Genomic DNA, 12,982 nt, shown 5'->3' on the forward strand with positions numbered 1-12,982 from the left:
TGGGTTCGATTACAGGCTCAAAATGGCCAGAAACAAATAACTTTCTTCTGAAACTCGTCAGTCTATTCTTGTTCTGAGAAATGAAGGCTATTCCATGCGAGAAATTGCCAAGAAACTGAAGATCTCGTACAACGCTGTGTACTACTCCCTTCACAGAACAGCACTAACTGGCTCTAACCAGAATAGAAAGAGGAGTGGGAGGCCCCGGTGCACAACTGAGCAAGAGGACAAATACATTAGAGTGTCTAGTTTGAGAAACAGACGCCTCACAGGTCCTCAACTGGCAGCTTCATTAAATAGTACCCGCAAAACACCAGTCTCAACGTCAACAGTGACGAGGCAACTCCGGGATGCTGACCTTCTAGGCAGAGTTGCAAATAAAAAGTCCAGTGTCTGTGTTCTTTTGCCCATCTTAATCTTTTCTTTTTATTGGCCAGTCTGAGATATGGCTTTTTCTTTGCAACTCTGCCTAGAAGGTCAGCATCCCGGAGTCGCCTCTTCACTGTTGACGTTGAGACTGGTGTTTTGCGAGTACTATTTAATGAAGCTGCCAGTTGAGGACCTGTGAGGCGTCTTTTCAGGCAGAGGCTCAGAATCAGAAGAATAATCATCTGATACAGCGCCTTCAGAAAGTATTCACACCCCGTTACTTTTTCCACATTTTGTTGTGTTACAGCCTGAATTTAAAATGGATTAAATTGAGATTGTGTCACTGACCTACACACAATACCCCATAATGTCAAAGTGGAATTTTGTTTACAAATTAAATAAAAATGAAAAGCTGAAATGTCTTGAGTCAATAAGTATTCAACCCCTTTGTTATGGCAAGCCTAAAGAAGTGCAGGATTAAAAATGTGCTTAACAAGTCACATAAATGTATGTAGTTCTGTCCTTGAGCTGTTCTTGTCTATTCATGTTCTGTATTATGTCATGTTTCATGTTTATTTTTTATTTTTTTTTCATTTAGCAGACGCTCTTATCCAGAGCGACTTACAGGAGCAATTAGGGTTAAGTGCCTTGCTCAAGGGCACAGACAGATTTTTCACGTAGTCGGCTCTGGGATTATAACCAACGACCTTTCGGTTACTGGCACAACGCTCTTAACCACTAAGCTACCTGCCGCCCCATGTTCTGTGTGGACCCCAGGAAGAGTAGTTGCTGCTTTTGCAACAGCTAATGGGGATCCTAATAAAATACCTCCAAAAAATAAAATAATACGTTTTAGAGGGACTAGAAGTACTAGAGGGACTAGAAGTACTAGAGGGACTAGAAGTACTAGAGGGACTAGAAGTACAAGAGGGACTAAAAGTACTAGAGGGACTAGAAGTACTAGAGGGACTAGTAGTACTAGAGGGACTAGAAGTACTAGAGGGACTAGAAGTACTAGAAGTACAAGAGGGACTAAAAGTACTAGAGGGACTAGAAGTACTAGAGGGACTAAAAGTACTAGAGGGACTAGAAGTACTAGAGGGAGTAGAAGTACTAGAAGTACAAGAGGGACTAAAAGTACTAGAGGGACTAAAAGTACTAGAGGGACTAGAAGTACTAGAGGGACTAGAAGTACTAGAGGGACTAGAGGGACTAGAAGTACTAGAGGGACTAGAAGTACTAGAGTGACTAGAAGTACTAGAGGGACTAGAAGTACTAGAGGGACTATAAGTACTATAAGTGCTAGAGGGACTAGAAGTAATAGAGGGACTAGAAGTACTAGAGGGACTAGAGGGACTAGAAGTACTAGAGGGACTAGAAGTACTAGAGGTACTAGAGGTACTAGTGGGACTAGAGGGACTAGAAGTACTAGAGGGACTAGAAGTACTAGAAGTACTATAAGTACTAGAGAGACTAGAAGTACTAGAAGTACTAGAGGGACTAGAAGTACTAGAGGGACTAGAAGTACAAAAGGGACTAAAAGTACTAGAGGGACTAGAAGTACTAGAGGGACTATAAGTACTAGAGGGACTAGAAGTACTAGAGGGACTAGAAGTACTAGAGGGACTATAAGTACTAGAGGGACTAGAAGTACTAGAGGGACTAGAAGTACTAGAAGTACTAGAGGGACTAGAAGTGCTAGAGGGACTATACGTACTATAAGTACTAGAGGGACTAGAAGTGCTAGAGGGACTAGAAGTACTAGAGGTACTAGAACTACTAGAATTACTAGAGGGACTAGAGGGACTAGAAGTACTAGATGGACTAGAAGTACTAGAGGGACTAGAAGTATAGGAAGTACTAGAGGGACTAGAAGTACTATAAGTACTAGAGGGACTAGAAGTGCTAGAGGGACTAGAAGTACTAGAGGGACTAGAAGTACTAGAGGGACTAGAGGGACTAGAAGTATAGGAAGTACTATAAGTACTAGAGGGACTAGAAGTGCTAGAGGGACTAGAAGTACTAGAGGTACTTGAAGTACTAGAGGGACTAGAAGTACTAGAGGGACTAGAGGTACTAGAGGGACTAGAAGTAATATAAGTACTAGAGGTACTAGTGGGACTAGAGGTACTAGAAGTACTAGAGGGACTAGAAGTACTAGAGGGACTAGAAGTATAGGAAGTACTAGAGGGACTAGAAGTACTAGAGGGACTAGAAGTACTAGAGGGACTAGAGGGACTAGAAGTATAGGAAGTACTAGAGGGACTATAAGTACTATAAGTGCTAGAGGGACTAGAAGTACTAGAGGGACTAGAAGTACTAGAGGGACTAGAAGTACTAGAGGGACTAGAGGGACTAGAAGTACTAGAGGGACTAGAAGTACTATAAGTACTAGAGGGACTAGAAGTACTAGAGGGACTAGAAGTACTAGAGGGACTAGAAGTATAGGAAGTACTAGAAGTACTAGAAGTACTAGAGGGACTAGAAGTGCTAGAGGGACTAGAAGTACTAGAGGGACTAGAAGTACTAGAGGGACTAGAAGTACTAGAAGTACTAGAGGGACTAGAAGTACTAGAGGGACTAGAGGGACTAGAAGTACTAGAGGGACTATAAGTACTAGAGGGACTATAAGTACTAGAGGGACTAGAAGTGCTAGAGGGACTAGAAGTACTAGAGGTACTTGAAGTACTAGAGGGACTAGAAGTACTAGAGGGACTAGAGGTACTAGAGGGACTATAAGTACTATAAGTACTAGAGGGACTAGATGTGCTAGAGGGACTATAAGTACTATAAGTACTAGAGGGACTATATGTGCTAGAGGGACTAGAAGTACTAGAGGGACTAGAACTACTAGAGGGACTAGAAGTACTAGAGGGACTAGAGGGACTAGAAGTACTAGAGGGACTAGAAGTACTAGAGGGACTAGAGGGACTAGAAGTATAGGAAGTACTAGAGGGACTAGAAGTGCTAGAGGGACTAGAAGTACTAGAGGGACTAGAAGTGCTAGAGGGACTAGAAGTGCTAGAGGGACTAGAAGTGCTAGAGGGACTAGAAGTACTAGAGGTACTTGAAGTACTAGAGGGACTAGAAGTACTAGAGGGACTAGAGGTACTAGAGGGACTATAAGTACTATAAGTACTAGAGGTACTAGTGGGACTAGAGGTACTAGAAGTACTAGAGGGACTAGAAGTACTAGAGGGACTAGAAGTATAGGAAGTACTAGAGGGACTAGAAGTACTAGAGGGACTAGAAGTACTAGAGGGACTAGAAGTATAGGAAGTACTAGAGGGACTAGAAGTACTATAAGTACTAGAGGGACTAGAAGTGCTAGAGGGACTAGAAGTACTAGAGGTACTAGAAGTACTAGAGGGACTAGAAGTACTAGAGGGACTAGAGGTACTAGTGGGACTAGAGGTACTAGTGGGACTAGAGGTAGTAGAAGTACTAGAGGGACTAGAAGTATAGGAAGTACTAGAGGGACTAGAACAACTAGCTAGCTGCAACCAAATGGATGTTGTTGTTGGCTAATCAGCCTTGAGCTAGCCTCGAGTCCGGCACATCTCCCGGCTATCTACCTTTCTGTCAACCGGACGGGACCTCCTAGAGTCGACACGGAGCCCCCCGATCCATCACGACTGGTCTGCCGACGTAATCGTCTGTGGTTTCGACAGGCTTCCCGTTGCGACGACCACGAAGATCCATCTGCTAGCCCCGGCCCGCTAGCACACGCAAACAACAGCCGTGCTTCCTGCTCGCTGTGCTGTAGCACCAATTCGAACTGCTCTCGGACTCACATATTGCTGTTCACTGGACCTTATGATCACTCAGCTGCACAGCTGATGCCTGCTGGACAGTTCCTTTACACGGTACCCTGTCCTGTTTATCTGTTTAGCCTCAGCCCAAACCTTCATCGCCATTACCAGTTGTTGTCTTAGCTCTCTCTAATAACACCTGTGATTGCTTTATGCCTCTCTCCCATGTCAATATGCCTTGCCTATTGCTGTTTCGGTTAGTTCTTATTATACAATTTCAATATAGAACCCCAAGTCATTCTCAAACTGCCTCAAATAGCTCCTTTGATCCACCCCTTATACACGCCGAGACCGGCTCAATCGGTGCCTCCAGTGATGCTATCGCTTTCATTGTTACCCAACACTTAGGTTTACCTCCACTGTACTCATATCCTTCCATATCCTTGTCTGTACATAATGGCCTGAATCTATTCTACAACGCCCGGAAATCTGCCCATTTTATTCTCTGTACCCAACGCACTAGAAGACCAGTTCTTAAAGCCTTTAGCCGTATCCTTATTCTAGTCCTCCTCTGTTCCTCTGGTGATGTCGATGTTAACCCAGGCCCTGTAGCCCCCAGTATCACTCCTACTCCCCAGGAGTTATCATTTGTTGACTTCTGTAACCGTAAAAGCCTTGGTTTCTTGCATGTTAATATCAGAAGTCTCCTCCCCAAGTTTGAGTTATTCACTGCGTTAGCACACTCCGCCAACCCTGATGTTCTAGCAGTGTCTGAATCCTGGCTTAGGAAGGCCACCAAAAATTCAGAAATGTCCATCCCCAACTACAACATTTTCCGTCTAGATAGAACTTCCAAAGGGGGTGGAGTTGCAATCTACTGTAGAGATAGCCTGCAGAGCTCTATCATACTATACAGGTCTGTGCCCAAACAGTTTGAGCTCCTACTTCTAAAAATCCACCTTTCCAGAAATAAGTCTCTCACTGTTGCCACTTGCTACAGACCCCCCTCAGCCCCCAGCTGTGCCCTGGACACCATATGTGAATTGATTGCCCCCCATCTATCCTCAGAGTTCGTACTGCTTGGTGACCTAAACTGTGATATGCTTAACACCCCGGCCATCCTACAATCCAAACTAGATGCCCTCAACCTCAATAACAGCATGATGTTAAAGGATAAGCAGTCACACAGCATGACGTTAAAGGATAAGCAGTCACACAGCATGATGTTAAAGGATAAGCAGTCACACAGCATGATGTTAAAGGATAAGCAGTCACACAGCATGATGTTAAAGGATAAGCAGTCACACAGCATGATGTTAAAGGATAAGCAGTCACACAGCATGATGTTAAAGGATAAGCAGTCACACAGCATGATGTTAAAGGATAAGCAGTCACACAGCATGATGTTAAAGGATAGGCAGTCACACAGCAGGATGTTAAAGGATAAGCAGTCACACAGCATGATGTTAAAGGATAAGCAGTCACACAGCATGATGTTAAAGGATAAGCAGTCACACAGCATGATGTTAACGGATAAGCAGTCCATAAACTCGGACATAAGAAGCCAGTAGGTCCCAATCAGAAGAATATAATTTATGCTACAAAACCAACTTTATAAGCGGTTTTAAAAATAGGTTATATTTGACTCAACGTTCCATGACGTACACTAAGGCGTTGTTGACAGAATACATGGATGCAGTTCAACGCATGATTCATATAATTGACCAATACATTTCTTGGTAGTCCATAAAATGTTACTATCAAGTTGTATACCACAGCTGGACTGATACATTGTTTGCTGCGTCCATTCGGGATGCACTGTTTCAGTTTCAATGACTCAATATTCTGGACAAAAACAGATGAATGTAACTAAGGCTGGGAATGTCAATACAATCAAACTAGCAAGGGCAATGATCACAAGTCAGTCATAACGTGGCTAATAGGCTAGCGGATCTATTTATGTAGCAAGCTAAAAACACGGGGAGCCTAACGTTAGCTAGATAGCTAGCTAGCTGCTAGGAGGATGTCATGTCATTGGGGGAGTGGGTGAGTGACTATAGTTTTTTCGGTGGCTATACACAGCTAGAGATGCAGGTGTCATTTGGTTAGCTAGCAAGAACTTGAACGACTGTTATCCAGTTAGCATATCTCTTGCGTTCTCAAATTCACTCTGGCCATCTACTCCGATTTCAAAGCACTCTCATCTGATTGTGCCAGAGCGCAGAAAAACTGATTTTATTTATTTATTTATTTTACCTTTATTTAACCAGGTAAGCCAGTTGAGAACAAGTTCTCATTTATAACTGCGACCTGGCCAAGATAAAGCAAAGCAGTGTGATAAAAACAACAACACAGAGTTACATATGGGGTAAAAAAACATACAGTCAAAAAATACAACAGAAAATATATATATACAGTGTGTGCAAATGTAGTAAGTTATGGAGGTAAGGCAATAAATAGGCCATAGTGCAAAATAATTACAATTATAATTTAGTATTACCACTGGAGTGATAGATGTGCAGAACATGTGCAAATAGAGATACTGGGGTGCAAATGAGCAAAATAAATAACAATATGGGGATGAGGTAGTTGGGTGGGCTAATTACAGATGGGCTGTGTACAGGTGCAGTGATCGGTAAGGTGCTCTGACAACTGATGCTTAAAGACAGTGAGGGAGATAAGTGTCTCCAGCTTCAGAGATGTTTGCAGTTCGTTCCAGTCATTTGCAGCAGCTAACTGATGCCTCGCGAACGCCTAATACCCGCTGAATATGACCAGTGTCAGTAAATGCAGGCAGAAAAAGTAATAGTTAGTCAAGAACGTTCTAGATAACATGTAAACAGCCTAACCAGCTCTGCTACGGCGAGTAAAATGGTCAGTGAGTTGTTCTCTCATTTGTGCCTAGAAGTAGCTAGCTAGCAAGCTAGAGTTTGAGAGGGTTTGTCTAATGTTCCTTCGTTAGATTTGAGCTCTTCTTGCTCTGGATAGCATTAGTTGTTGATCTTGTTGTTGTTGATGTGCATAACTGAGGGAGAGAGCGAGCCTACCTTTTCATGGTTGTTTGATCAATAGGACTGTAAAGTTCCCAAATGTAAGAGGACTCCCGTGGTATTTACATATTTGCAGAAATCCATTCAGGTGTATTTCGTGGCTTTTGGCGAATGCGTTCTAATGATCTAAAGACGCTCTGTTGCAACTGCCTGTAAACACACAGTCCAGTTCAAAGTGAGTGATGGCAGGCCCGTGTGGCAAATGGCTTGTTTGTATAAAGGCCTACTGTAGCTCTGCTTGGCTATAGCGGTCCTGGACAAGACAGATGTTTTTATTCAGTTTTATTTACTGCATCTATTTATTGTCCAAAAGCACGGCCGCTTTCCCACTCTATATTACTATAGAATTTTCACAAATGTGTTAGAATACATAATTCCCAAACATCCTAAGAATGTATGAATATGTGAAAATGACCATATCTAAGTGGTCGCTTGTCAGAAAATGTTTAAAATGTTGTCATATTCTTCCTAGGGGTGTATATAAACAGATTTTAATAAGATTTAATGTTGCCAAAATGCAGTCAGTTCCACTTTAAATACAACAATGTTTCACTAAGCTAACAAATCAGCAACAACATCCTTTTGACTAGCCGACAACAAAAGCTAGCTAGACCGTGGGAAAACTACTGCTCGCTATTGCGCAGTGACCTGTTGGCCTTCAAGAAGGCAGAAGTTTCCACGTTTTTTGTAAAACCAGTCCCAACCATTAAGTCAAAATGTGATTGGTTGATTCCACTGTCACTCCAAAAATGTTGCCCTAATACAGTTGAATGGCAGATGCCTTCTATCTAGCTTCTGATGGCCTAGCCAATGGCTGACTTAGCTAGCTAGATTTATCTCTCCAGAGACCAGCAAATAATAATCCTGATTGGATCTTTTTTTAACCCTATCCTTTCCAACAAAAACTGAAGAGAATAAATCAGAACTATTATTATATTATAATAACTATAATTTTATAAATATTTTGCCCTTCTCGGAAGGTGCAGAAGGCCCATTGTTCCCCACTGTGTTTGGGTCAGTAATAATTTTTAGAGTGGCTCTATTTTCCTTCAGAATGTTTTTTTTTTTGCTATTTCTGAATGTCTAAAGAACCCATATGTTGCTCTGAAATATGAACACAGAAATACTGGACATTTTGAACTCTTATTAAGGTGGTGAATTGACAAAATTACAATCATGGTCTTGAATTGGACTCGCATTTTTCTGGTCTCGGTCTTGACTCGGTCTCGGACCCCTTGTCCCCCTCCTGGTCTCGGTCTTGACTTGGTCTCACCCCCCCCTCCGGTATTAGTCTTGACTCTGACTTGTTTTGCTCCGGTCTTGGTCTTCAATCGGTCTCGCTTTAGGTGATCTCGAACACAACACTGCTGTCTCGACCTCTGAATGCTCGGCTATGAAAAGCCAAAGGACATTTACTCCTGAGGTGCTGACCTGTTGCACCCTCTACAACCACTGGGATTATTATTTGACCCTGCTGGTCATCTATGAACGTTTGAACATCTTGAAGAACAATCTGGCCTTAATGGCCATGAACTCTTATAATCTCCCCCCAGCACAGTCAGAAGAGGACTGGCCACCCCTCAGAGCCTGGTTCCTCTCTAGGTTTCTTCCTAGGTTCCTGCCTTTCTAGGGAGTTTTTCCTAGCCACCGTGCTTCTACATCTGCACTGCTTGCTGTTTGGGGTTTTAGGCCGGGTTTCTGTATAAGCACTTTGTTACATCTGCTGATGTGAAAAGGGCTTAATAAATCCATTTGATTTGACTAGAGGGACTAGAGGTCTGGACCAAGAGGGAAGAGGCGGTAGAGGGACTAGAGGTCTGGACCAAGAGGGAAGAGGCGGTAGAGGGACTAGAGGTCTGGACCAAGAGGGAAGAGGCGGTAGAGGGACTAGAGGTCTGGACCAAGAGGGAAGAGGCGGTAGAGGGACCAGAGGTCTGGACCAAGAGGGAAGAGGCGGTAGAGGGACCAGAGGGGAAAGCCGAGCTGAGACCATTTTCTTCTAGTTGAACCATCATCACCTGGGTTACACCAAGAAAACCACTAGAAACCATTTATGTAAGGGTCAAGATAAGGGCTGGGTTTGGATTAAGATTTTGGTAAGGGCCAATTAGACATATTATAACAAAAGTCAGTGGGTAGTCTCCCCTCTTACCTTCTCATAGTAGTGGATGTTGTGGTCGGCCATGCCAGTCAGTAGCTGTCTGAAGTCTCCCCTCTTACCTTCTCATAGTAGTGGATGTTGTGGTCGGCCATGCCAGTCAGTAGCTGTCTGAAGTCTCCCCTCTTACCTTCTCATAGTAGTGGATGTTGTGGTCGGCCATGCCAGTCAGTAGCTGTCTGAAGTCTCCCCTCTTACCTTCTCATAGTAGTGGATGTTGTGGTCGGCCATGCCAGTCAGTAGCTGTCTGAAGTCTCCCCTCTTACCTTCTCATAGTAGTGGATGTTGTGGTCGGCCATGCCAGTGAGTAGCTGTCTGAAGTCTTGTCTCTTGTTGTTCTGCCAGCGGTCCCAGTCTGACTTCAGGTCAGCATTGAAACACTCCACTCTGTCCTGGCACTTCTCCACGTCTGTAGGCACCTGCTGTAGAGAGGGGACAGAACTAAGCACCTTCTGTAGGGAGGGGACAGGGGACAGCACCTGCTGTGGGGAGGGGACAGGGGACAGAACTAAGCACCTTCTGTAGGGAGGGGACAGGGAACAGCACCTGCTGTAGGGAGGGGACAGGGGACAGAACTAAGCACCTTCTGTAGGGAGGGGACAGAACTAAGCACCTGCTGTAGAGAGGGGACAGGGGACAGAACTAAGCACCTGCTGTAGGGAGGGGACAGGGGACAGCACCTGCTGTAGGGAGGGGACAGGGAACAGCACCTGCTGTAGGGAGGGGACAGGGAACAGAACTATGCACCTGCTGTAGGGAGGGGACAGGGGACAGAACTAAGCACCTTCTGTAGAGAGGGGACAGGGGACAGCACCTGCTGTGGGGAGGGGACAGGGGACAGAACTAAGCACCTTCTGTAGGGAGGGGACAGGGGACAGAACTAAGCACCTGCTGTAGAGAGGGGACAGGGGACAGAACTAAGCACCTGCTGTAGGGAGGGGACAGGGGACAGCACCTGCTGTAGGGAGGGGACAGGGGACAGAACTAAGCACCTTCTGTAGAGAGGGGACAGGGGACAGCACCTGCTGTAGAGAGGGGACAGGGAACAGAACTAAGCACCTGCTGTAGAGAGGGGACAGGGGACAGAACTAAGCACCTGCTGTAGAGAGGGGACAGGGAACAGAACTAAGCACCTGCTGTAGAGAGGGGACAGGGGACAGAACTAAGCACCTGCTGTAGAGAGGGGACAGGGGACAGAACTAAGCACCTGCTGTAGAGAGGGGACAGGGGACAGCACCTGCTGTAGGGAGGGGACAGGGGACAGAACTAAGCACCTTCTGTAGAGAGGGGACAGGGAACAGAACCTGCTGTAGGGAGGGGACAGGGAACAGCACCTGCTGTAGGGAGGGGACAGGGAACAGCACCTGCTGTAGGGAGGGGACAGGGGACAGAACTAAGCACCTTCTGTAGAGAGGGGACAGGGAACAGCACCTGCTGTAGAGAGGGGACAGGGGACAGAACTAAGCACCTTCTGTAGGGAGGGGACAGGGGACAGAACCTGCTGTAGGGAGGGGACAGGGGACAGAACCTGCTGTAGGGAGGGGACAGGGGACAGAACTAAGCACCTTCTGTAGAGAGGGGACAGGGGACAGAACTAAGCACCTTCTGTAGAGAGGGGACAGGGAACAGCACCTGCTGTAGGGAGGGGACAGGGGACAGAACTAAGCACCTTCTGTAGGGAGGGGACAGGGAACAGCACCTGCTGTGGGGAGGGGACAGGGAACAGCACCTGCTGTGGGGAGGGGACAGGGGACAGAACTAAGAACCTTCTGTAGAGAGGGGACAGGAAACAGAACTAAGCACCTTCTGTAGAGAGGGGACAGGAAACAGAACTAAGCACCTTCTGTAGAGAGGGGACAGGGAACAGCACCTGCTGTGGGGAGGGGACAGGGAACAGCACCTGCTGTAGGGAGGGGACAGGGGACAGAACTAAGCACCTTCTGTAGGGAGGGGACAGGAAACAGAACTAAGCACCTGCTGTAGGGAGGGGACAGGGAACAGAACCTGCTGTAGAGAGGGGACAGGGAACAGCACCTGCTGTAGGGAGGGGACAGGGAACAGAACTAAGCACCTTCTGTAGGGAGGGGACAGGGAACAGCACCTGCTGTAGGGAGGGGACAGGGAACAGAACTATGCACCTGCTTTAGGGAGGGGACAGGGAACAGCACCTGCTGTAGGGAGGGGACAGGGAACAGCACCTGCTGTAGGGAGGGGACAGGGAACAGAACTAAGCACCTTCTGTAGGGAGGGGACAGGGAACAGCACCTGCTGTAGGGAGGGGACAGGGAACAGCACCTGCTGTAGGGAGGGGGACAGGGAACAGCACCTGCTGTAGGGAGGGGACAGGGAACAGCACCTGCTGTAGGGAGGGGACAGGGAACAGCACCTTCTGTAGGGAGGGGACAGGGAACAGCACCTGCTGTAGGGAGGGGACAGGGAACAGCACCTTCTGTAGGGAGGGGACAGGGAACAGCACCTGCTGTAGGGAGGGGACAGGGAACAGCACCTGCTGTAGGGAGGGGACAGGAAACAGAACTAAGCACCTTCTGTAGGGAGGGGACAGGAAACAGAACTAAGCACCTGCTGTAGGGAGGGGACAGGGAACAGCACCTGCTGTAGGGAGGGGACAGGGAACAGCACCTGCTGTAGGGAGGGGACAGGGGACAGAACTAAGCACCTTCTGTAGAGAGGGGACAGGGGACAGAACTAAGCACCTTCTGTAGGGAGGGGACAGGAAACAGCACCTGCTGTAGGGAGGGGACAGGGGACAGAACTATGCACCTGCTTTAGGGAGGGGACAGGGGACAGAACTAAGCACCTTCTGTAGGGAGGGGACAGGGAACAGAACCTGCTGTAGGGAGGGGACAGAACTATGCACCTGCTGTAGGGAGGGGACAGGGAACAGCACCTGCTGTAGGGAGGGGACAGGGAACAGCACCTGCTGTAGGAAGGGGACAGGAAACAGAACTAAGCACCTTCTGTAGAGAGGGGACAGGGAACAGCACCTGCTGTAGGGAGGGGACAGGGGACAGAACTAAGCACCTTCTGTAGAGAGGGGACAGGGGACAGGGAACAGCACCTGCTGTAGGGAGGGGACAGGGAACAGCACCTGCTGTAGGGAGGGGACAGGAAACAGCACCTGCTGTAGGGAGGGGACAGGGAACAGCACCTGCTGTAGGAAGGGGACAGGAAACAGAACTAAGCACCTTCTGTAGAGAGGGGACAGGGAACAGCACCTGCTGTAGGGAGGGGACAGGGGACAGAACTAAGCACCTTCTGTAGGGAGGGGACAGGAAACAGAACTAAGCACCTGCTGTAGGGAGGGGACAGGGAACAGCACCTGCTGTAGGGAGGGGACAGGGAACAGCACCTGCTGTAGGGAGGGGACAGGGGACAGAACTAAGCACCTTCTGTAGAGAGGGGACAGGGGACAGAACTAAGCACCTTCTGTAGGGAGGGGACAGGAAACAGCACCTGCTGTAGGGAGGGGACAGGGGACAGAACTATGCACCTGCTTTAGGGAGGGGACAGGGAACAGAACTAAGCACCTTCTGTAGGGAGGGGACAGGGAACAGCACCTGCTGTAGGGAGGGGACAGGGGACAGAACTATGCACCTGCTGTAGGGAGGGGACAGGAAACAGAACTAAGCACC

The 12,982-nt window shown here is 47.2% G+C and overlaps 1 protein-coding gene across 3 annotated transcripts in view; it reads right to left on the minus strand.

The window, feature by feature from the left end:
• The window catches only part of LOC121573348 (sorting nexin-30-like), a 91,480-nt gene that overhangs the window by 21,557 nt on the left and 56,941 nt on the right, over window positions 1-12,982 (minus strand). The window contains exon 8 of one of the 3 annotated variants that reach the window (XR_006002015.1): window positions 9,324-9,751. Coding sequence is in view for 2 of the 3 variants with exons in the window: in XM_041885249.1 (XP_041741183.1) it covers window positions 9,596-9,751 (156 nt within the window). In the remaining variant the exon portion in view is untranslated. The remainder of the gene's footprint in view (window positions 1-9,323; window positions 9,752-12,982) is intronic. The other 2 variants (XM_041885250.1, XM_041885249.1) reach the window with 2 other exon arrangements.

Source organism: Coregonus clupeaformis, chromosome 9 (assembly GCF_020615455.1).
Source record: "Coregonus clupeaformis isolate EN_2021a chromosome 9, ASM2061545v1, whole genome shotgun sequence".
Classification (NCBI taxonomy): domain Eukaryota; kingdom Metazoa; phylum Chordata; class Actinopteri; order Salmoniformes; family Salmonidae; genus Coregonus; species Coregonus clupeaformis.